The sequence below is a fragment of the Rhincodon typus genome, chromosome 37 (assembly GCF_021869965.1).
Source record: "Rhincodon typus isolate 14 chromosome 37, sRhiTyp1.1, whole genome shotgun sequence".
Taxonomy (NCBI): domain Eukaryota; kingdom Metazoa; phylum Chordata; class Chondrichthyes; order Orectolobiformes; family Rhincodontidae; genus Rhincodon; species Rhincodon typus.
The window spans coordinates 3,758,173-3,784,506 of NC_063368.1; the positions used below are offsets into that span (position 1 = coordinate 3,758,173).

General features: G+C 41.8%; 1 protein-coding gene across 1 annotated transcript in view; it reads left to right on the top strand.

Annotated features, from left to right (window-relative positions):
- The first annotated feature begins 5,012 nt into the window (after window positions 1-5,012).
- Window positions 5,013-26,334, top strand: part of LOC109924006 — a 132,827-nt gene continuing 111,505 nt past the window's right edge. Inside the window, exons 1-2 of the mRNA XM_048617640.1 lie at window positions 5,013-6,514; window positions 23,934-24,049. Of these exons, the coding sequence (XP_048473597.1) occupies window positions 6,182-6,514; window positions 23,934-24,049 (449 nt within the window). The 5' untranslated portion in view covers window positions 5,013-6,181. The remainder of the gene's footprint in view (window positions 6,515-23,933; window positions 24,050-26,334) is intronic.

Consider the following 26,334-nt stretch of genomic DNA (forward strand, 5'->3'; position numbering starts at 1 on the left):
GATTTATTACCTCTTATAGAAACTTATTGAATAGTTACATAACAAAAAGTCTGCAGTGGCAAAGGTCATTTGACCCAACTAGCCTGATCTGTCCCAAATTACAGATTTTCTCATGTGAACTGCACCTTACTTCTCTCACCACTGCCTGTAAGTCCTCAAATGCACCTATTGCCCTGAAGTAATGAGCAGCCCTGTTAATAATACCCCTGGAGCTTTCAATTTCTTTTTCTCAACGTACATTGATCCAGCCCACTTTTAAAGACACCTGTTGAATCTGAATCTCGCAATCCATCCTTGTGTGATAATGAGCCGATATCTATTCCCTTATTCTTGATTATTTGCATCCTTGACCTGTCTCATGTCACGCGAGTTTCGTTGCTTACTTTGATACGACCTGTGCAGTGTAGTACTTTAAGTTATTAGGTAAATGTTCCCTGTTATTTGTCAACATCTTTATTGTCTCAACATAAAAGTAATGAGGTTCTTCTGTATGACCATTATATCTCATAGTGTGTGCCTGACATCTGACTCTGCTGAGTTCTCCATGTCAGTTTAGAAAACTTTGAAGCTTCATAGTGGAGCAGCAGTAATGTGTATTCTCTTTCACTACATTACTGCAGATTTGAGAAAGTGGCTTGTAGAAAGTGGAGTTTTGCAGAATCATCTTAATATATATAAATCTTCCCATTTGATATCCTGATGTACCTAGAGATTTACTGTGGTTGCTATTTATTTCATTTCACAAATAGAAAAATTACAGATACTAATCAATTGTTTTTTTGCTGTGGGTAATGTTTTATTGAATTACATGTGAAAAAAATGTTCATCTGTACCAGTGTGGTACTGATTCCTTAAGTTCCTACATTTTTTTTGAATATTGAACTTCTTTTGGGATGAGTGGGGTCACACAACTTCTAATGAATCGTTTCCCCACTAATTCCACCCAATACTGTTGTTAAACTTTTCTAAGTCCAGCTTAGTTAGCTGTAAAGGTTAGTTATATATCTGAATGCCAATTTTACCTGCAAGTTTTGGTATTGGGTACCATAGAACCATAGATTCATACAGCACGGAAGCAGACTCTTCGGTCCAACCAGTCCATGCCAAACATAATTCCAAACTAAACTGGTCCCACCTGCCTGCTCCTGGCCCCTATCCCTCCAAACCTTTCCTGTTCATGTACTTATCCAAATGTCTTTTAAACATTGTAATTGTACCTGCATCCACCACTTCCTCAAGAAGTTCATTCCACACGCAAACCATTCTCTGTGTAAAAAAATTTGCCTCTTATGTCTTTAAGGTTAGAGAGGGATCTTGATCAAATGGGTCAATCAGCTGAAAAATGGCAGATGGAGTTCAATCTGGATAAATGAGAGATATTGCATTTTGGTACAACAAACATGGGTAGGGCCTTGGGTAGTGTTGTACAACAGAGGGACCTAGGGGTGCTGGTGTATAATTCTTTGAAGTTTGCTCCACATTATAGACAGGGTGGTTAAAAAAGCATTTAGCACACTAGCCTTCATTGCTCACACCTTTGAGTATAGGAGTTGTGAAGTCATGTTGAGCTTGTACAGGACATTGGTGAAGCTTCTTCTGGAATACTGTGTCCAGTTCTGGTCGCCGAGTTATAGGAAGGATATTATCAAGCTGGAAAGGATTCAGAAAAGATTTACCAGGATATTGCTGGGTATGGAAAGTTTGAGTAATAAAGAGAGGCTGGATAGGCTGGGAATTTCTGCACTGGAGCATAGGAGGTTGAGAAGTGATAGAAGTTTATAAAATAATGAGAATTAACAGTAACTGTCTTTTCCCTAGGATGGGGGATTTCAAGACCATTTTTAAGGTGAGAGGAGACAGATTTAAAAAGACATAACAGGCAAAACTTGACGGAGTTAGTGAGCATGCAGGCAGACACTGAAGTGGCACGCCATCGCAATAGCAATTGTAAAAATTTTAACGCAACCTACTTTGGTTTGAATGGATCTTGCGGTATTTCTTCAGGAAGGTCATAAAGATAGTTGTTGTAGATTTCAATGTAAGAAACAAAGACTATAAGCACTGTCCTCATCAACTCCCTCAGCTTTGCAGTGCTTAGGCACAGTAATCATATCTGCAAACTCAGGATCCATTTCATGCCTGGAGGAAAAGGTCTTGTTGTCAATTTTTTAAAAAATTGGTCTCCTGTCCCACTCAAGATGGCAACATAAATCCAGATATGCTCCAGTACTGAGGTAGTTCAACAAGGCCCAATTTACCCTCCGTTAGAGATAAAAAGTTCCATGTCACAATTTGAAGAAGAAAGAAAAAGGGAGTTTGACTTGGTGGTTTGGTTAACATTAATCTTATAACCAACATTCGAAACAAAACAATAATTTCTTGCAGTTGTGGGATCTTTCCATGTACAAATTGGCTGTCATGTTTTCTCCATTACAGCAGTGACAACATTTTAAAAATACTTAATAGATTGCAGTGTCTTTTGGGTGTTCTCAGATTATGAAAGACAATCTTTTGCAACATTAAATGTTACACCTCTACAAAAGTGAATAGGGCTTTGGTTCTGTATGTCTAGGTGATGGGGACATTTGAACCTGGTACTTTGATTTAGCAGGAGAAAATATTGACTCACTTATTTTCCAGTCGCATTTAGGTATTGCTGCAGCTCTGAATAGCTGAACAAAAAGAAAACTGAAATTATGTACATCATCAAGAATTAGGTTTTGAGGGAATAAAGCGGAGAGAGATGCTGCCAGACCTACTGAGTTTGCCCAGCATATTTTGTTTTTAACAAAGAGTGGACACACTGGATTGGATTGGTATAAAAGGTATTGTTTCACCTCACTGATATTTTGTGTGAAATATTCCTTCTAGTTGGTATTACAAAGTAAAATGATGTGGATATAGGTGCAGTTTAATGTTATGATCAAATACAAAAACATAGGGAAGAGCTGTACGATCCTTTAACATGTTTTGCTGAGCTTCAACCTGATGTAATGCTCCATAGGTCATCAGGAGTTGATGCTTACAGCTAAGGTTTTATTCAAACATTGTTTGTATTTATGAATGAATATATTAATGTATTTGAGTAGGACTCAGCCAGTAGTTCTTTGAACTGTTCTATCATTCAGTATGGGTATGGCTAATCTGCCTTTGCTGCATTTTCTTACATTATCCTCATCCCTCAGTTCTCTTGGTATCCAAATATTAATTGATCTCTAAATGAAAGAGCAACCTCTGGAAAATTTCCAAAGATTCAAAATCCTTTGAAGAAATTTCTGCTCTTCTCAGTTAACCTGGTTAAATGTAGCAGATTGCATTTATTCAATGGATTTATGTATCTTTTTGCCCCGTTGTTTTCACACCTTCTCTCCCACTCTGCAGCATGCACCACAAACTCATTTCAGGAAGGAAAACAGCAGGAAACCTGTGTAGTGGAAGACCAGTGAATTTACATGAATGGAAAAACTGATTTCTGGTGGTGTTTGAAATATTGTAGGAATCTAAGTGGTGGCCTGTGTCAACGTGTGTGGCAGAATTGGATGCTGTGAGACATGACCCATTTTGACATTGAGATCATGTCAATCCATCTTTTATGTTTTTCACAAGAGGCATGCTAAGATTATCGCTAGGCAACGACAAGGTGTTAGTTTAGTATCAGTCCAAATCACTCATTAATATTCAGCCTCCCATCTTGCCAAACCTGCCAAAAAAGTGTGACATAGAAAACTCAACAAGGAAATTGGAGTGAGCATCTGGCAGATTCACTTCATTCCTTGCTCCATGCTGGAAGCCAGGCATCAACATTTCAAGGTATGCTCTGTGGGCACTGGCCACATACACTCCATGTCCACAACTTTGCCATCTGACATAACAGCCTTTCAGAACCTTCAATGCATTTCAAGATGCATTTAGAGGATGCATCCATACTGCAAGGCTGCACCAACAAAAATGCTACAACAAGGAAAAAAATGCTTAACAAGGAAATTGGAGTGAGCACAGGGACAGGCACCCAGCTTGTGAAGTGGACCAGGCTGCATTCCTGGTATGTTCACTTTTTCTCATAATGCTCACTCACTCTGAACTAGCTGGATGCTCTCAAAATCCTTGAATTGCCTTGCCTTCCTTTTTGCACTTTAACCCCTCAGCTAGAGATACCAGCTTGTGTAACTGTAGTCCTTGGCCAAATCAAGACAGATAGCCTTTGCTCAGGGCTTCCTTGCGCAGTAAGTCAGGTGCAACCTCCGAGACAAGCCCAGGCCCTGCTCAGGAATTCCAAGCAAGACCCTCTTCGCATAAGGGGTGAATGAAGGGTGGTACGCTATCTCGTCTTGACTCTGCCTTGTGTGCAGTTTTCCTCACGGAGAGGCAGATATTACGAGAGTTGAAAGCAAGTGGGCACAGTAACTCTTGTGGTATGCATGAGCTGGTGTTCCGAGCAAATGAGTAGCAGTATTGGGGTATTGCTGAGTTAGTGGGGTTAGGGGTTGGAGTGGGTGGGGAAGATGTTGCACGTTGTGACCAGACTGATTCCTGGGATGGTAGGACTGACTAGTGAAGAGAGACTGGATCAGTTAGGACTATATTCACTGGAATTTAGAAAATTAGGGTATAATCTCATAACCTATAAAATTCTAACAGGACTAGACAGAATTAATGCAGAAATGATGTGCTTGATAACTGGGAGTCTAGAACAAGGGGTTGTAGTCTAAGGATATGGAGTAGGCCATTTAGGAATGAGATGAGAAATTTCCTCACCCTGAGAGTGGAATTCTCTGCCACAGAAAAAGATTGAGGCCAAAACATTAAATATTTTCAAGAAGGTGTTAGAGATTTGGCCTTGTAGCTAAAACGATCAAGGGATTGTGGTGGGGGGAGGGTGTGTGCTGGGGTGGTACTAAGGTATTGAGCTCAATGATCAGCCATGCTCATAGTGAATGGTGGAGCAGGCTCAAGCAGTTGAATAGCCTACTCCTATGTTCTATATTTCTATATAGTTCGTGGGGCTAAAGGGATCAAAAGGTATGGGGAGAAAGTGAGAGCAAGATGTTGGCTTGGATGATCAGCAATGATCATATTAAGTGGCCTACTTGTGCTTCTAATGTCTACGTTTCTACATATGAGTGGTAGAGGAGGTGGGAGGTGAGAGGTGAGTACAATAGCAGAGATAGTGAATGTGAGATACCAGAGAAGAGTTAGTGGAATTTACGTGGGGAGTGCTGGGCATTCCTCCAGCTAGATTAGATTGGCACTTGGGTTAAAACAATCTTGGACTGGTCTGGTGTCCTCACCTCCACTGGTGATTGAGAGAGGAGGAAATCCTGCATTGGCACCATCCTATCCTCCAGGACCCTACCTACGAAAAGGGGAGCTGATTTCCTCCTTGTCTGCCATGACTGGTATCTCTTGAGGACAACAAAAAAAAGGAAACCACAGGTGCCATCATTTTTGACTATCATGGGGGGTGGGGTTGGTGGTTGGGGATATCAGTGCACTTTACGGTTCAACAGTTTTGGGGGTTTGTGGCGTCCCCACCTCTGCGATGGAAAGCCTGGTTTTTAAGTGTCGCCTGTTCTGGAGGTGTGTCATAACTTATTCAGAATTCGAAAAAAATCTTTCGCTCAGCACCAGCGTGCTGCGTGACTGGTCGTGGGGGTGGATCTTGCCCGCAATAGGCGGCCGATGTAGATGTTGTTGGGCAGTGCAGAGCTCCAAGTAGGGTCAGCAGTCTGCCTCCAAGGATTTGACAGCTACTGATGAAAGTTGCAATGCTGGGTACCATGAGCTGCAAGTTCTGTCTTAGTTAACAACTTCGTAAAACGTGTCTAAGAAAGCGACACGTCTTTTGCAGAAGGAGTCACGAGCATTTTTTTTCAGTGCGGCTTGGCTGGGAATTTTGTTAACCTCCGAAGGAACGAATACTTGTGGCGAGATTGCTGAAATGCTGCAATTCATTTGACGACGGAATCCTCTTCCCACCGTTGACTATAGCAGAAGTGTCGCAATGTAGAATAAAGATATCTTTAAGAATTGCATTTGGCAATACTATGGATTACTTTTCCAGGAGGTTACTTACCAGAATGTTGCTGCGTCGGGTTTTCTGCGGGAAAGTTCTCGGGGTGCAGTGTTTGCAGAAGGTTTTCTACATGGAAAGTTGCAGATTTGTCACATTTCCTGACAAGTAATGCAGAATTTCAGCCTAGGATTCAAATCTTGCGCTGACATTTGTGCAACTGGCCTTTCGTGTGGAGTTTTCTGTAATGGTCTTCGGTTGAAGTGTCGCGGGGCAAGATTACCAAAAACTGCAGAAAAAAAAGTTTCGTGGTTTTGTAAACCAAAAGCAACTTGGGACTTTTATTTTCCGATGGCTCCGAGTGAGTATTCGGGGACGATGTCTTTTGTCAACGCAGTGGCTTGCTTAAAGTTCGAGGCGAACATATTTGACAGGAGCAGGTGCCAGAATTGCTTCAAAGCTTTTGATCTCCATCGAAAAGACCACGGTCGCGATGACAACCAGGTGAAACAAGAGCCAAGCCTTAATAATTTATGTTTTTTTTGTATATTATCTGAAAACACTAGGAGGAGTTTCAAAGAGGATTAAAAGCTGCGCATTTACACAGTCTGGCCAATGAATTTTCATTTTGATAAAATTTATGAATGGGCTTAACGTCTTTAAAATATTATCTCATGTTTGGGAGCACGGGCATAAAGGTTTATTGTAGGGTGCAGTTTTGTCAGAAATTTTTAACAGTCAAGTTAAGAATTACGTAAAAGATAGCTTAGAAACAGGCCTTTCTGCCCAAATGGGCAATGCCGGGATTTACGGTCTATTCAAGCTTCTTCTACCCGCCCATTTCACTTCATCAGTATAACCTCTTCTGTTTTGTTACTTAGTTAGTTCTTCTCGAATGCATCTGACAATCTCCTTAACTACTCATGCACATTCTCATCACTCTCTGGTAAAAAAACGTTTCTCATGAATTCCCTAATCAATTTATTAGTGATTGTCTTATATGTACGGTTCTTAGTTTTAGACTGTGACAAGTGTAATCAATTTTTTTGTTTTCCTAGCAAGCCCACTTATAATCTGTTAGGTCAACCCTGAGTTTTTTTTGTAGATTTCCTGATTGGGCATAACTTCTCAGTTTATCCTTGTAAATCCTTTGTGCACCTTCACTAATGTCTCTGCATCCCTTTTGTAGTGTGGAGATCAGGACTGCGCACAGTACTCTGAAGTGTGGTCCAACCAAAGTTGTATATCTGTTTAACATGACTTTTTTGTTTTGTTCATGCACAACCCTGTTTTACAGGGACAATGAATGAAGTTTGGCATTTAGTCTTTTTCTGTATGTGTGTGATGCAAGTGAACAAAGTACAAGAAAAGAACACTTTGGTAAATGTTTTGAAAGGAGAAGTTCGTACATTTTCATGTTAAGCAAATGCATTTATAACTGCATCGTAGAAGCGTTAAAAAAAAAGCACAGGAGATCATGTGGCCCATTGTGTACTGTACCATTGGGAAAAGCAATCCAGCTTGATCCCACTTTCAAAATCTTAGTTCATATCCCTGTAGGTTACAGCAACGCATGTGCATTTTCTAAGTTTCTTTTTAATGTGCTGGTTGATAGAAAGCACAAACCAGGTTTCTTTAATGATGAAACATCATTATTTATTGCAGCTAATTAGATTCTTACCATAGGTAAGCAATTAAATTAATGAACAAACTATACTGTTATGACATGGAGGTAGACAGCCAAATCAAATCAACCTTTCTATTTCCGTATTTGCAATAGTAAAATTGATACTTCAAAGACCCTCAAAATTGACTACAATAGCTTCTAACCAGCTTTTTGAATAACTAATCCCAAACTCTATGGATAATCCATTCAAGACACCAGAGTAATCTAATTGGTCTATGCTTTAACATCAAAAGCCTCTGTTTTCAGCTCCATTCACACTAAAGACAGACAAACAAACATGGATAAGGGATAAATAAAAGAAAATAAAAACTGGCCCTATTACTTAAGTGATTATCATGATCAACAGGCAGAATTGATGGTTTCTTGGTGATTTTCTGAAGATGTTGATCAGTGTTTTTACAGTTGATGCAGATAAAGGCATTAATATTTATAACTTGGCTTTCTATTCTCTGAGCTTCTAAGAGCTGAGAAAAGAAGTTAGGCAGGAAGCTTTCAAATCTTTGTGCTGCAACATGAACGCCACACTCCTTTTTCTCAAATGAACGGAATCTAAAACCCAGTTTAAACACTGACCACTCCCTGACAGACTGATCATCTCCTCCATGAGATCCTAGTTACCATTCAACATCTGTCATCTGCTTGAGCATAATGTCTTTCCCAGATTTGCTGGAACCAGTTCCCAGGTACTGATTTTGACCAGGGACCAACCTGAAATTGATTCCCAGGCCTGGCCTTACAAATAAACAAAAGCTTTTTTGGTCTGTTTTCCTTTTACCAAAAGCAGCTACTCACAGTCCGAAAGTCACCTTTACCTCAGTCCCCAATTCACAGCTCCTAACAAAAAATGATAAAAGAATGAAATAAAAATACTGAAATATCAGAGAGGGCTCTAACCCTACAAATAAAAATTTTAAACCTGGTAAATTCCCCTTTATGCATGCAGCCAACAGATGTAAACTGGGGGAGAAAACACATGGGCAGAAGGAAAAACTTGAAAGTCTTTGTTCACAAGATCTGTTAGCTTGGTTCTCACTGACTCATAGATTTCTCTCCGACCTTTTCTCAAATGCTTCCAGTGGTTTGCAAGACACTTAGAGTGGCTTGTTCACTTAGTGAAGGTCTTTGACTGATCCAATTCAAAGTCACAACTTGCAGCATCTGCTGAAGGAAGGTTAAACTGGTTTTCTCAGGTTTAAAGTGGCTTACTTGAGAGAACTGAGAAAGAGTGTGTTTTCTGGCTCCAAACTTGCTGTTTTCTTTTCTAGTCTGACCTAATGTCCTTCTGACTGGCTTACCGTCCAAACTATTCAGTCACCCGACAACCAGTCACCTAATTGTTGGCAGTCAGAGGACCTTTGTTATTGATAGCTGGTCCGTAGTCCACAAACTAATCAGCTTCACTTGTAAACAACCTCTAGGCTTCAATTCGTTTACAAGTTGCTGGATCTCACAGCTACACAAACAAGATTCACAAAAGGTGTCGCTTAGCTTGCTTTCAAAACATTCAGCCATCCTGGTAAGTCCCTGGTTTTAGAACAGTTCTTTCTCATTTCAGCCTACAGTTTTAGAAAGCACAAGAATTAAAGAGACAAAGTCTGTACATTAATCTTAGATCCACTGTTCTCCCTTTCAAACTGGATGTAAAATTTGATCATATTACAATCGTTACCCAGAGGTGCCTTTACTTTGAGGTTCTTAATTAATTCTGTCAGGTTACACAGTACTGTATTTAGTATAGCATAATACTTTCAATATCCATAGCTCCATGCTACTGTGTGCATGTTGCCACAGTGTCTCAGACTCCTCAGGAAGCCATTTAGCTGTTGCGGGTCAGTCTGGTGTCAACAGCAGGGAGTTTGCCACCATTTTAGAAGGGATGATTCAGTCCCTGTCTCCTTAGCCTATCTGTGGGACAGTTCTGTGGGTTGGACCTGCCTTCGGGCAGAGGACTCAAGAGGAAGATAGAGCAAAGCTGATTACGCCGGTGGAATGAGTCCCGAACAAGGGGACAGACCTTTTACATTAGAGCCTGGCTGTTTGGGGTGTTCTCAGCAAGCACTTTTCACTCAAAGCCATTGAAGATGGGGTTGGGGTCTGATAGAAACCATCATCCAGTGGATGGCATGGTGGCTCAGTGGTTAGCCCTGCTGCCTCACAGCACCAGGGACTTGGGTTTGATTCAAGCCTCAGCTGACTGTGTGGAGCTTGCACTTTCTCCCTGTGTCTGTGTGGGTTTCCTCTGGATGCTCCAGTTTCCTCCTAGTATCCAAAGTTGTGCAGGTTTGGTGGATTAGCCATTGTATACGTGGGGTTATGGGGATAGGGTGGAGGGGACGAGGTTCTGAATAGAATGCTGTTCAGAAGGGTGGTGCAGACATGATGGGCTGAATGGCCACTTTCTGCACAGTAGGGATTCTATGATAATAGAACATGTGCCTTCCATGTCCTCAAAAGAACCAACGAATCATCACAGCATAAAAGACAGACATTCAATCTGTTGTGTCAGGCTGGCTGTCTGTAAAAGTATCTCAGCTAATCCCACTCTCTTGCCCATTCCCTGCAGTGCTGCAAATTGTTACTATTCTGGCTCTTATCCAGTCTCCTTTTGAAAGTTCCAGTAGGTATCTGTTTCCACCATACTTTCAAGTAATACAATGCACATCCTAACCATTGGCTGTGTAAAAAGGCTTTTCCTCCTATCACTCTGTTTTTCCAACCATTTTAAATTAATAGAAACATAGAAAATGGGAGCAAGTGTAGGTCATTTGGTCTTTCGACCCTGCTGTTCCATTTACTTTGATCATGGCTGATCATCTAGCCTAATAGCGTGTTCCCATTTTTCCCCAATATCCTTTGATCCCTTTAGGCCCAAGTGCTATATATCCAACTCCTTCTTGAAATCGTACAATGTTTTGGCCTCAGCTGCTTTCAGTGGTAGTGAATTCCACAGGCTCACCACTGTCTGGGTGAAAAAAAAATTCTCCTCATCTCAGTCCTAACTGGTTTACTCCATATCTTTAGACTGTAACCCCTGGTTCTTGACTTCCCCATCAGGAATATGCTTCCTGCATCTACCCTGCCTAGTCCCATTAGCACTTCATTGATTTCTATGAGAACCCCCTCATTCTCATAAACTTTAGTGAATATAATCCTAACTGATTCAACCTCTCTTCGTATGTCAGTCCTGCCATCCCAGAATTGAGCCTTCACTCTTCTCCCTCTGCAGCAAGAACATCCTCCCTCAGCTTAAGATCCGAAAACTGCACATAATATTCTAGGTGTGGTCTCACCAAGGCCCTGTATAATTGCAGCACAACACACCTGCTCCTGAACCAAACCCTCTTGCTATGAAAGTCAACACTACATTTGCCTTCTTCACTGTCTGCTGCACCTGCATGCTTACCTTCACTGACTGATGAATGAGGACACCCAGGTCTCATTGCACATACACCTCTCTCATATAGCTATTCAGATAATAATCCTTCTTCCTATTTTGCCCCCAAAGTAGATAACCTCATATTTATCCACATTATACTGAGTCTGCAATGCATTTGCCCACTCACTCAGTTTGTCCAAATCACACTGAAGCAAAAGCAGTAATTGCTGGAAAAGCGCGACAGATCTGGCAGCGTCTGCGGAGAGAAATCAGAGTTAATGTTTCAGGTTGAGTGATCCTTCCTCAGAACTGTAGCATCTCTGCATCCTCCTTACAGCTCACCCTCCCACTCATTGTTGTGTTGTCTTCAAATATTGAGATATTACATTTAGTTCCTTCATCTGAATCATTAGTATGTACTGTGAATACCTGGGATTTTAGCACTGATTCCTGTGGCACTGCACTAGTCACTGCATATCATTTAGAAAAAGAGAATGTGGGGATCAATCCCACTGATTTGTACATGCTGAACGAGCACTCTACCATTTGAGCTAATTCCAACATATAAATTGGTGTCTTCTAGTTCTTAACCCTTCTATCAGTTGGAACAGGATCTTTCAATCTAAGTCCATCATGATTTGAGCTTTTGTATTGAATCTTTTCTATTTTGCTGAATGAGTGTGGCTATAACAATGCTTGAGTCTCAGAATCATCCACTTAATTGGCACCATTACCTGAAAACATTGACAGTCTGCACCACTGGTGCACAGTGGTAGCATTGTGCATTATCGACAAGATAATCACAGAATGGTTACTGCATTTGACCAGAGATAGTAGGAACTGCTGATGCTGGAGTCTGAGATAACAAGATGTGGAGCTGGATGAACACAGCAGGCCAGGCAGCATCAGAAGAGCAGGAAAGCTAACGTTTCGGGTCTGGACCCTTCTGCAGAAATGGGGGAGGGGAAGGGTGCTCTGAAATAAATAGAGAGGGGGGAGGTGATGATAGAAGGTGGATAGAGGAGCAGGTAGGTGTAGAGAAGACGGACAGGTCAAGGAGGCGGGGATGAAGCCAGTACAGGTGAGTGTAGGTATGGAGTTGGGATGGGTGTTGGTAAGTGAGGAGGGAGGGGCAGGTAGGTGGGAGGGAAGACGGACAGGTCAAGGAGGTTGGGATGAGGCTTGTAGGTAGGAAGTGGGGGTGGGGGTTGGTCAGTGAGGTGGGAGGAGTGGATAGGTGGGAGAAAAGACGGACAGGTCAAGGAAGCGGGGACGAGATGGGCTGGTCTTGGATGAGGTCGGGGGTGGGGACCTCCTCTACATCGGGGAAACCAAGCAGAGGCTTGGAGACCGCTTTGTGGAGCACCTACGCTTGGTTCGTGACAAACAACTACACGTCCTGGTTGCGAACCACTTCAACTCCCCCTCCCACTCCTTTGATGACATGTTCATCCTGGGCCTCCTCCTGTGCCACAACGATGCCACCTGAGGGCTGGAGGAACAGCATCTCATATTCCGCCTGGGAACCCTGCAGCCCAATAGTCTCAATGTGGACTTTACAAGCTTCAAAATCTCCCCACTCCCGACCTCATCCCAAGACCAGCCCATCTCGTCCCCACCTCCTTGAGCTGTCCGTCTTTTCACCCACCTATCCGCTCCTCCCACATGACTGACCAGCCCCCATCCCAACTCCCTACCTACACTCACTTGTACTGGCTTCATCCCCGCCTCGTTGACCTGTTCGTCTTCTCTCCACCTATCTGCTCCACTGTCCACCTTCTATCATCGCTTCCCCCTCTCTCTGTTTGTTTCAGAGACACCCTTCCCCTCCCCCATTTCTGAAGAAGGGTCCAGACCCAAAACTTCAGCTTTCCTGCTCTTCTGATGCTGCCTGGCCTGCTGTGTTCATCCAGCTCCACACCTTGTTATCTACTCCATTTGACCAGTCTTGTCTATGGCAGTTCTCCAAAGGAGGACCTTCTACGTAGCCTTGCACAATTTTCCTTTGTAAATGATAATGCAATTCCTTCTTGAATTTTTCAATTGACATGCCTCCATCACACTCACAAGCAGAGGCAATGGCCTAGTGGTATTATCACTGGACTGTTACTTCAGAAACCCAGATAACATTCTGGGGACCTGGGTTCGAATCTTGCCACAGCAGATGGTGGAATTTGAATTCAATAAAATATCTGGAATTAAGAATCTAATGATACCTGTGAATCCATTGTTGATTTCTGGAAAAACTCTGGGCAATTAAGGTTGGGCAATAAATGCTGCCTAGCCAGAGACGCCCTCATCCCGTTAATGAATAAAGCAAAAGCAAGCACAGCATTCCATATCCTAACCACTTGGTGCATGAGGAAAAATGTCCATTGTTTCTTTTAACAATTGTCTTCAAATCTATGCCCTCTTTTTGCTCCTTTCCCCAGTGAGAACAATTTTCCCTGTGTACTCTGTCCAGACCCTTCATGATTTTGAACATCTTGATCAAACCTCTTTTCCAAGGAATACAGCCCGAACTTCTCCAATATGTCTATGCAACTGAAGCTCCTCTTCCCTGAAACAATTCTTGTGAATCTTTTCTACAATATCTGACAAAGCACCTTTTGAACCTGAGATGTCAATCACTTACACAAAGCAAAGTTCCTGGGAGCACCACCTCCTGCAAGTCATATACTATCCTTACTTAGAAATGTATTATCATTCCTTCACTATAAAATCTCAGAAACTCTCATTACCCACACCAAATGGACTGCAGTGGTTGAAGAAGTTGGTGCCATGGCAATTAAGGATGGGCAATAAATGCCTATCACTTCCACCCTATTAATGAATAAAGCAAAAGATAATATAGCCAGGCTATGAGCATGAGCATGTGAGGGATCTGCAGCAAGAACAGTAGGCCCAAAGAAGTAATTGTAGCCTTCACAATTGGTATGAATAGATTAAACAATTCCACCATTTAAGATTTGATTCATTTTTTTTAGAAGATTATATGAATCTTATGTGGTAGTGTTTGGTGTATTTTTGAACGCTGTAAAATGATGTTCGGTTTAGATTGGCCGTTTCTTTCCTGATGCAGCAAATTGTCAAACCCAACTATAGAGAATGCCTAATATAACTATCTGTCAGTCTCTGAAGAGCTCATTGTAACAACTTGTGACCTCTCTTATTTTCCCCATGACATTTTCCATTATGGATCGAGGTCATATGGAGCCAGTTTAAAAAATCCTTAGATGATTCGTACAAGCCAGTGACAAGTAAATAATTGTAACTGATGAAGTATGCATCCTGGTGAGTGCTTGCATCAAGCTCTCACCTACTCACTCAAGATATTAAGGGTTCCTCATCAAGCAGCTCTCTATGAAAATCTCTTTGTGCGAACTGGCATGCTATATTGCAAATGTGCCAACTCAGGGCTTTAAAGTTGTTATGTAAATGGAATAAAATATTAATTACTTTTGCTAAGTAAGAACTTGGATAGGAGATTGAAATCTTGCAAAACACTGATGGAATCCATGTTTGGACACAAATTACATAAGATCTGATTAACTGGAAAATTGTTGGCCTAAATCTTGCTGGAACAATAACAGCGGCGCATGTTGCTGTTAATGTGCAAATCAGTCCGCAAATTCAAGGGTTTAAAAGATATACACAGTGAGTTATGAAGCTCTAGAACTTGTTGATCGATTGCTTCCGTTATTTGTAAATCTTGCTGCATTTTACATGTTAATTCCCTACTAAATTGCCAGAGCAAACAATAGTTTGTAATTAATGTTGCCAATACCTTTCTAACAATGTGACTACTGTTAATGCGGGACTAATCAACATCTCTGTGCACAGAAAGAGAATAGCTTAAACTGTCAAATCTCATTCCTGCACAAAGGAAGTGCTTAGTGAATTAAAATACAATAATTTTTAAACTTTTTCTTACATTTCCTTTGTCTCTTTATTTTCTGTTTCTCGATGTCCATTTTGTTTATAGTCTGATGTTGTTGAACTCGATGTTAAGTTCTGTGTGCTGCAAAAGGGATTAAACAGAATAAGAAGTGTTGTTCCTCCAGCTTGCCTGGGGCTTCACTGGAACATTGCAGGACAAAATGTGAGCAAAAGAACAAGACAGTATAATTGTTGGCGACTGGTAGGTCAGTGTCATGCTTGCGAACTGAGTTGAGATATACAGCAAAACAAGATCTGTTGATGATGAGCTTGCTACAGAGCATGTGATGGGAATGTTACTGTCGTCCACTTGGCTGACATTATTTTTGATCATGCAATGTGGGCATTGCTGGGAAAGCCAGCATTTATTGCCCATCCATAATACCCTTTAAGAACCACCACAGTCTGTGACCCAGCCAATGGAGTTGATGCTGTCTCAAGGGGTTAATCAAACTTGGGATCCCTGCATGTGGGTGAATTTACATGTTTTTCACTCTGTCTTGCCCGTGGATGTCCAATCCATCTGGGATTGCAGAGCTGGAAGCTGTTTACCTGGTTTTCATAAAGAACAAAGAACAGTATAGCATAGGAACAGGCCCTTCGGCCCGCCAAGCTTGCACTGACATATGACGCCTTTCTAAACTAAAAACCATTTGCTCTACACAGTCCACATCCCTCTATTCCCTGCCTATTCATGAATCAAGAAGATGTCTTCTTGAACGTTGTATCTGCTTCTACATGGCCTACATAAGTTGAGCGTGCCTTGCTGCTGTAACTGAGGATGTTGCAAACACAAGCCAGGTACATAGGGAGCTTCATATTTTCAGTTAGTTCACTATGGGCTCATACTTGACTTCTCAATTTTGACATGACATTTATTGCCTTGGCAATCCTAGTGAAGAGTTTGGCATCAAGGGACAGGTTGCTCGTGATTGTTGATCCAAGGAATGTGAAACTAATTTGAAATTACTAACTTAACTTTTTATATTCAAACCTTCCAGAACTGGGTTTGAATCTCCCACAGTATTTTTGTACAGACTCCTTACAGCCAGTAATGGAAGAGTCTTGCTTCCCCTCAACCAGGCTTCATTTGATTTCAAATCCCAGTGAAATGTTCAGCTCCTAAATTATAACAGTGCAAGTTTTATATTTTAAAGACAACAAAAGAAATAAAAAACTTTCACAATTGCAGGATACACCAAAGTATGTTACATTACTTTTAAAGCATAATCACTGTTGAAATGTGGGAAATGCGGCAGTCAGTTTGTGCACAGCAAGATTCCACATACAGCATTACGATAACGCACTGGAGCATCCTGGCTAATAGGCTCCAGTGTCAGGACTGTGAACCATCTACAAGATGCACTGCAGGAACTCACAAAGGTTTCATCAATAGCTCCTTCCAAACCTGTGACCTTTTCCACCTAGAGGGACAAAGGCAACAGATGCTTGGGCACACCACCACTTGCAAGTTCCCATCCAAGCCACACACCATCCTGACTTGGAAGTACATGATTCTTCCTTCCCTGTTCCCCATAGCATTATGTTGGCCATCTGGATTATTAACCCGGCGTCATTGACATCATCTCCTAAATTTCTATATTTTTTAAAAATTGCTGTGACATGATTCCATAAAACTTTGAGTTGTGCTCCTTCAGTCTCTGCCATTGTGTGAGTCTGGTAAGACTGCTAGTTGCTGCAGTCAGTGTTCCAACTGTCATATTTTCATTGGTTGCTCTGCCTGTTTGCCTCCTGGTTTCAGCAGTTATTCCATTGAATGGCTCATTATTCACTTGTAATGTGAGATTCACTAGTTGAAGTCAAGACCCACCCATGTGGGGTTATCTGCATTGGTGCCTGGATGCCTCAGTGGTTTGTCTTCAGTGATGACTCATCCTCAGTGGAGTTAAACTCCTTTGAGGAATCCTTGTCCTGCCAGGATAGGGGGTACTTTTCTTTTGTACAAAGATCCTGGAGGAGGAGAAGAAGAGACGATTCACATTCAGACAATGAGAATATATACAGAGATCATATTTCATAAAGTGCTGAAATCAGCCTAAGATGGCTTTGTCTTGTAAGCACTGTGGGACTGAGAGATGAATGCTGTCAGCCTGCATTAATGCAGTGCCAGTCTCACCATTTTGGATATTCAGGGAGTCAGAGATCCTACCAATCTCTGAAACCTCCCTCTGCCAGGTAAAGCTCCACAGTCTGTGGGCGACCACCCTATTCCTAAGCTTCCACCTGGTAGCCTGTGCTTTCTCATCTGATGTGGGTGGCCTTACAGATACAGGAGTGAATCTGAGGCACGTCAGCTTCTGAGATGAATGCAGTGCACTGGGTAAGGGGAACTGATTGGGTAGGCACATCTGGCTCTGGTAAATGTTTGAGGTGGATGCTGCCATTGTTGTTTGAGAATTGGGGGAGGTGAGAAAAGTATCAGTTCCACAAGGCGGAAAACTGCAGAAAGCTGTAGCACCAAGAGATTTGCGTTCTCATGTATGGATCACAAAACGTTAGCATACAAGTTCAGCAAGTAATAGGGAAGCAAATTGACTGTTATACTTTATTTCAGAGCAAATAGAGTATAAAAGTAGGGTCGTAGTTTCTAGAATTAAACAATGCACTAGTCAGACCACAGCTGGAACAGTGATAATGGTTTTGGTTCCCTTTTCTAAGGAAAAATATACCGGCATTGGAGGCAGTCCAGAGAAGGTTCATTAGGCTGATCCTGTGTATGGAGGGATTTTCTTATGAGGAGAGGTTGAGTAGATTGGGTCTGTGCTCATTGGAGTTTAGGGGAATGGGGGGAGATCTTATTGAAACATAAGATTCTTGGGGAACTTGGCAGGGTAGATGCAGAAAGGTTGTTTGCCCTTGTGGGAGAATCTAGGACCAGACGGCACAATCTTAGAGTAAAACAGAGATGAGGAGGATTTTTCCCTCTCTGAGGGCAGTGAATCTGTGGAATCCTTCACTGTCGAGGGCTGTAGGAGTGAGTCATCCAGTCAAAGAGTTATTTATACAGCACGGAAACTGACCCTTCGGACCAAATCATCTGTGCCAACCAGACATCCCAATGTGACCTAGTCCCATTTGCAAGCATTTGGCCCATATCCCGCTAAACCCTTACTATTCATGCATCCATCTGGATACCTTTTAAATGTTGTAATTGTGCCGGCCTCCACCACTTCCTCTGGCAGCTTGTTTCATACATGCACCACCCTCTGCGTGAAAATGTTACCCCTTAGGTCCTTTTTAAATCTTTTGCCTCTCACCTTAACCTGTGCCATCTAGCTTTTGACTCTCCCTCATGATTTTATAAGCCTCTGTAAGGTCAACCCTCAGCCTCCGATGCTCCGTTGAAAAAAGCCCCAGCTTATTCCACCTCTCCCTATAACTCAAACCCTCCAAGCCTGTTAACATCATTGTAAATCTTTCCTGAACTGTCTGAAGTTTCACAACATTCTTCCTCGAGAAGGGCAATCAGAATTATACGCAGTATTCTAAAAGCGGCCTAACCAATGTCCTGTACAGCCGCAACATGACGTCCCAACTCCTACACTCAATGTTCTGACCAATTAAGAATATTCAAGACTGAGTTAGACAGATTATTAATCAGTGAAGGAATCAAGGTTTATGGGAAAGGGAAGATAAGTGGAGTAAAGGATTACCAGATCAGCTATGATTTTGTTGAATGGCAGAGCAGACTCGATGGGTCAAATGGGCTACTTTAGCTCCAACATTTTATGATCTAATGATTGGGGATAAGTGGCAGTAGTTGGATGGAGGGAGCGTGGATGTGGATTAGAAGATGGGTGCTGCTTACAGTGAATTTTTGTAAATTGTAATTTTGCTGTAGTGGCTGCACCAGAATAGAGGGTGCAAATGAAATTTGACAATTTTCCCAAAAGAACATTCCTATTATAAATATGAACAGGGAAGTAATAATTAAAGAAGTCAATAAAATGAATTTTTGAATATCGCTGATATATGTTGAGGTAATAGGTACTAATTGACCGTTGTGCTACAGCTATTGAGTACACTAACTCACAACGCTAAATTGGTGCATTAACACTCCTTCCTACATTTTATCTTTAAATCCAACAAGCTTCAGTGAATTGGAAATGGAACTCTGACTCTATACTGTTACAAATATAGCATAGTTAGATGCACAGTAAAGGACCCACTATTCTGTCCAAACTATTTGCTTCATCTTCAGCCTCAAAAGAAGATCTTCCATAAAGCTGTATTTCTGAAGCACAAACAAAAACAGAAATTGCCGGAAAAGCTCAGCATCTGTGGAGAGAAATCAGACTGAATGTTTGGGGTTCAGTGACCCACCTACTTGCTTCTGTCATTGGTCACCAAACAGGCCCATCCTAACAGTTCTCTGTATTCCCATTAGCAAGTGAACAGATTGCCTGGTTGGATGAAACTTTGTTATTGTTCAAACAGCCTGTTTTCCCCCACATACAATATTTTTAGAACCAATAAACCAAAGTCTCTAAGAAAATGTTTTTTAAAAAGCCATAATTTTTCAACCCTTCTAAGATCTTTCTCCCAGATTCACTTTTTAACTCCTGGACACTGCAGGACAATTCTGGATGGTTGGCAGACTTATGAACTCATAACTCATAATCAATCCTGTTTTACCCCTTTCAAATCCTGAAATGGTCATTTAACTCTTATCGGTCATCTTCTGCCCTGAAACAAGGCTGGCTATCCTTCTGACCCTGATACCTCAGCAGACAAACAGCTCCTTAAGCAAAGGAAAGACCAGCACTTATATAGCCCCATCAACAACCTCAGGATGTTTCACAGCAGTTTACAGTCAAAGAAGTCATGTCTGATATTTAATCGCTGTTGTAATATAGGTGGCAATCAATTTGTACACAGCAAGATTCCACGGATAACATTGTGATAATGAGCAGATAATCTGTTTTTATAATATTATTTGAGGCATTAATAGCTAGGACACTGGGGAGAACCCTTTGAATTATGCTGTGAGATCTATTACATCCACCCCAACAAACAGACAAGACTTCTCAGCTGAAATAATTGCTTACTTGTACAGAACTTGAATATCTTTGCCGAAAAAGGAGACGTGCTATTGAAGCTTTTCATCTTGCACTTTTCAGGACTTGATGCAAGAATGTCAAACTTGTTACTCCCGCGATCTTGATGAATGCAAAATGGAAAGTGTCTTTTCAGCATGTCATTTCTTTTTAGTAACACTCAGGAAGAAATATGGCACCTCTAACCTTGCAGCATTCCTTCAGTACTATACTGGAGTGTCAGATCTGTGAACGAATGTTCAGCTGGATCCTTAACCCCTTCACTGGTGGCTCAATATATCTGTCAAGATTTTCAAAGCTTTCTGAGTGACTCAGCAGGGTCAGGCAGCCGGGACTTGCAAAGATAATGGAGTTTTTGGTGTTTGTACAGTTGCAGTTTGGGTTTAACATTCCTTCAGAAAGCTACCAGCTCCTGGCTTGATGACTTATAAAATAGTCATGACCTACATCTGAGTCAACTTGGCCCGATTGGATTACAATATTGTTCAAATGGAAAGATCTAACAGCTTAGGGTGGGACAATGGACGCTGTTGAACAATGAATGTCGGGTAAGTATTTCTGACTAATATTGTGTGCAGGGCAGATTCTAATCAGTGTAGTTGCATGTTTGGAGGTTGGTACATTTGAGTGTAACTGAAATATGGCAGTCAGGACAGGTCTGCATTATTTTTGGCATCTTGGTTTGCCGAGGCTAAAGTATCATCTTTAAGATGCAGTTTACTTTGCTTTACTGTGTACAAATGTAATTTTAAAGCCATTTTTCCTGCAATTTCTATTTGCTTATATGTTACTTAGATCCTCTTTGTGTCAAAATCCTGGCCGATTGACCCGTCACTCCCACCCTCTCCCTACCCTTCCCCTGGCATTATCTTTCATAGAGCTGCAAAATTCCTTAACTCTCTCACTGCATCCCTTTCCAGCTGCAAGCTCTTTGGCATTACCTTTTGCTTTTTCAGCTCACTTCTTTTGAATGGATATCAAATGCTGGCGTTATGAGCAATGCCAAGACTTGTGACAAAATGAAATGAAAGAACTTTGATGAAATTTTCCATTGTGGAGCTTTACATGGGTTTCCAAGAAGAAACTTAATGTTTTGTTAGAATTAAATTGGCTTTGATATTAATATTCTCTTGATTATGATGAAAGAGGGGCAAGGAGGAAATTGGAGGGGAAAGGTGATAAAAGGCTTGTCTTTGAGCTTCATACTCTTAAAGTGTGATCAGGAGCCAGATTTGAAATTCACTATCTTTCTAGCAGGTTGACAGTGGATGAAAGGTGGGAGCTGATGGCTCAGTAGTAATTTTTCAGAGATAGTAGGAACTGCAGATGCTGGAGAATCCGAGACAACAAGGTGCAGGGCTGGATGAACACAGCAGGCCAAGCAGCATCATAGGAGCAGAGAGGCTGACGTACTGCTTGTGGGCCAGGAAGGACAGCAGCACTCGCTCCAGACTCCTGCAAGAAGCTGTCAGCCTCTCTTTCATTGATTGCTGACCTTCCTCTGGTTTCACTTCCTATGAAGCCTTATGCTGATGCATGTCCTAGAGTCATACAGCATGGAAACAAACCCTTCGGTCCAACCAGTCCATACTAACCATAATCCCAAACTATAATCCCTATCTGCCTGCTCCTGGCCCATATCCTTCCAAATGTTTCCTATTCATGTACTTATCTAAGTGATGTATTATTTATTTTTGAAATACTGTGATACATCCTATGTAGGCATATTTGGCAGTCATTTTGTATGAACAAATAATTGCAATGAGGAATTGGGCCGTTAAAAAAAACATTTGTTGAAGGAGGCCAGAAACTACTTGTCATTCTTTGACTAATGAACTTGCAAACTTTCCCACCAAGTTTAACAGACAGAGATGAGCTAGAATTGTCTAAACTGAAGGACAGCACCCATATAAGACAGCACTCATTCTGGCACAGCCATAAGTCTGTACCCGTGACAGCAGGAGTGATAACAAAAATCTAACACTGAGCCACATAAGGAGATATGAAGACAGGTATCTTAAAACTGGGTCTAAGGGGTTATTTTTGAGGAGTGTCTGTGAGGAAGGAGGTGGTAATTTTAATGTTTAGAGCCCAAACAGCTGATGGCTCGGCCACCAATGGAGGAAAAAGGAAATTGAGGATGTGCAGGAATTCAGAACTGGAGGACTGCTGAAATCATGGAAGGCTGTTTGGTTGAAGGGGTCAACAAAGATATTGAGGGGTGACTGAAGGAAGGGACTTGAAAACTAAAGGAGAAAGGCTGATGTAGTAATAATATTACTGAGCTGTACAGCATGGAAACAGACCCTTCGGCCCAAATCATCCATGCTAACCAGGTATCCTAAATTAATCTAGTCCCATTTGCCAGCTTTTGGCCCATATCCCTTTAAACCCTTCCTATTCTAAACCCATCCACAAGCCTTTTATATGTTGTAATTGTACAGCCTCCACAACTTTCTCAGGCAGCTCATTCCATTTATGTACCACCCTCTGTGTGTAAATGTTGTCCCTTAGGTCCCTTTTAAATCTTTCCCCTCCTACCTTAAACCCATGCCATCTTGTTCTGGACTCCCACGACCCAGGGAAAAGACCTTAGCTATTCATCCTATCCATGCCCCACATGATTTTATAAACTTCTACAAGGTCAGCCTCTGATACTCCGGGGAAAAAAGCCCCAGCCTATTCAGCCTCTCCCTGTAGCTCAAACCCTCCAACCCTGGTGGCATCCTTGTAAATCTTTTTTGAACCCTTTCAAGTTTCACACATCCTTCCTATAGCAGGGAGACCAGAATTGAACGCAGTATTCCAAAAGTGGCCTATCCAATGTCCTGTACAGCTGCAACATGATCTCCCAACTCCTACACTCAATGTGCTGACCAATACAGACAAGCATACCAAATGCCTTCTTCACTATCCTATCTACCTGTGACTCCACTTTCAAGCAACTATGAACCTGCACTCCAAGGTCTCTTTGTTCAGTAATGCTCCCCAGGACCTTACCATTAAGTGTGTAAGTCCTGCCCTGATTTGCCTTTCCAAAATGCAGCACCTCACATTTATCTAAATTAAACTCCATCTGCCACTCCTCAGCTCATTGGCCCATCTGATTAAGGTCCTGTTGAACTCTGAGGCAACCTTCTTCACTGTCCAGTGCACCACGAATTTTGGTATCATTTACAAACTTACTAACCATACTTCCTATGTTCACATCCAAATCATTTATACAAATGACAAAAGGCAGTGGACCCAGCATGGATCCTAGTGGCCCAGAGGCCCAAGTTACAGTAATGGTTTGGAGGCATGGTTTCAAGTCCCCACTGCTATAAACCTAGTACTAGGAAAGGTGCCATGACTCTGTGATTGTTTGATGTAAAAATTTGCTAATGTCCTTTAGAGATGATAATCTGCCACCCTTATCCAGCCTGGCTTACATGTGACTTCAGGCCCACAGCAATGTAGTTGATTCTTAAATGCTGTCTGAAATGGCTGAACCAAACCACGCAGTTAAAGGCCAACTAAGAATAGACAACAAATACTGGCCTTGCCAATGACATCCTTGACCCATGAAAGAATTAATGAAACAAGGCTGAGCACTTTTAACTTTAAATAAGTCAGCGCAAATGTGATAGGGGAATGGAACTCATTGTGAGTTTGGATGTGGGTAACAAAATGCGGCTTAGCTGTTTGAGGAGGGTGCAAGATCGAAAACCAGCCAGAAGATGAAATTATCTATCTGACTCCCGTTGGGTGAGTTGGGGGATGTGCTACATAGATTTACTGTTTGAAGTGAAGAAGAGCAGACATCTGAAACTGATTTTTCTGTCTAATTCTGTTTATCTGCAGTTTAGCAGTCAAAACCTGCATCTGTGTGCCAGTGCAGTTAGCCAAGAAGATCTACAGATTATTACCCCAGACTGCAACCTGTATCGTTGCTCCAGCCCTGAGGAGGTGATTGCCAGGTACGGAATAAGGTGGCCCAATGTAAAGGGCAAATCTCCCAAGACTGGCCACAAGTTATGTATTATTTTCATTGGTAATCCGTTTTGGAGTAATTCAGAGAGATACCGCTTGTGGCCATTGGTCTGAGACATTGTAACAAAAATGTTATAATTGCCATTGAAAAATAATGGTCAGGAAGCTGATCACCTTATAGCAAATATAAGCACCTGCCCAGCTGAGTTCCCCCTCTCTGTCAGTGGCTTAGGATGAGTCAGAGGCTTCTTTCTTCATTGTTTCTACTTGTGGCTGATATGCCTTCCTGTGGAAGGCCCCATAGATGGGGTGAAGATGTGGGGAGAAGGGGGTTGGCAGTGGGTTGATTGGGGTGTTGGTGATGGGGTGGGGGCTCTCCAGTACAGGCTGCTGTGCCTGTCATTGCAATTTTCCAAAATTCTCTAACTACTACAGCAGTTTCAGCAGATTGGAAGCCTTTTCAAGAGGGGAGAGAGAGAAAACAGGGAACCACGGTTAGCCTGACATTACTCTTCAGGAAAATGCTCTAATCGATTTTTCTGATTGTCTTAACAAGACACTTAACAAACCATTGTAGGATTAGACAAAGTCAATGGTTTTACTAGTGAGAGATTTGTTTTGGAAGTTGTAACTAGTTGTAATTAAGGTAGATAAAGGGAGAGCCAGTAAATGTAGTATCCTTGAATTACTAAAAAGTATTTGATTCGGCATCATGCGAAAGGTCAATGCACAAGATAAGGGCTTGTGGAATTAGGGGTAATATGTTAATGTGGAGGGCAGTTTTTATTTTAATTTGAATTGAAACAAATGAACACTGATCTGCAGTTCTTCTTCACCCACTGCCTGTGTCCTGCTCATCACCTTCATCAGCACGATTATGATGTCACTGTGGGCTCATTGCCACTTGCAGCATCAGTCTGAGCATCATCTGCTGTAAGGCACCCCAGCACCTAGACTGGAACATAGAATGCTACGATTGTGAGACTGTTTCCAGCAGAGGATTATTGGGGCTGTGATCGCCACTCAGAGCTCAGTCAATGATAGCAACTAAGATCAGTGCTGGTCATCCTTCAGGGCAACTCAAAGGTACTTTCTGGCTTTACATATCCACTCTTCAAGGAGGAATATTGACCAAGGTGTGGAGGACGTTTGTCAGAATGGCATCAGGGCTGCGGGATTCTTGTGATCTGGAGACATTGGAGAATTTCGGATCGTTCTCCTTTTCGTGGTGTTCAAATTTGTGGTGGATTTTGACAGGGTAGAAATGGAGAAACTGTTTACACTGGGGTTGATAAACAGAGAACAAAGATTGAAGAGAATATGCAAAAGAACCAGGAGTGAAATGAGGTGATTATTTTCACTCAGTGTGTTGTTGTGATCTGAAAGGGTAGTGCAAGCAGTTTCAATAATAACCTTCAAAAGCTGAATAAATACTTGAAGGGCAGAAATTTGCAGGGCAATCAGGGAAATGGCAGGGGAGTAAGACTAACTGAATAGTTCTTTCAAACTTAACTACTCTTGAAATGATGCTCTCTGTATCAATTTCCAAGTCATTATATCAATAAAAGCGATGATATGGTGTCAGTGTCAAACACTTGCCTGACAGGTACATAACAGCGTAGAAATAGATTAAATCTCCCTCTACACGTGTTCTATTAAACATTCTCAGGGTAGGTAAGCAATGGTTAGAGACAAAGTAAAAAGCCCTCTCTTTGCTCTATGGACAGACCAAACAGAGTGAAATTGTTCCCATTGATGGAAGGGGGAGAAACAGAGGACATCAGTTGAAGATAAATGCCAAAAGAGCTAAAGGTGACATGACGAAATGATTTTTTTTATGCAGTGAGTGATTAAGATCTGAGCCGAAGAGTGAACTGTGCTGTCTCAGGGTGTCATGGAGGCTGATTCAATCATGGCTTTTGGAAGGGAATTGGATAGCTATCTGAAGAGAAACATTTGTACCATTAAGGAGGAAAGGGCAGGGCAGTGAAACTTGCTGAGTTACACTTGTCAGAGTCAGCATGGACACAACAGGCTGAATAGCCTTTTTTTGTGCAGTAATCATTCCATAATTCTATGTTCCTTAATACTGATCCTTGGAATTCTTTCAAAGAGCCAATACAGACAAGAAGGATCAAATTGCCTGTTTCTGAGCATGTATGATTGCATGAAAGTGCCTCCTCTGCTCCACCAAATAATGGCCATCCTTTGCTCACTATTGAAGTGAGCATTAGAGATAGTAGGAACTGCAGATGCTGGAGAATCTGAGATA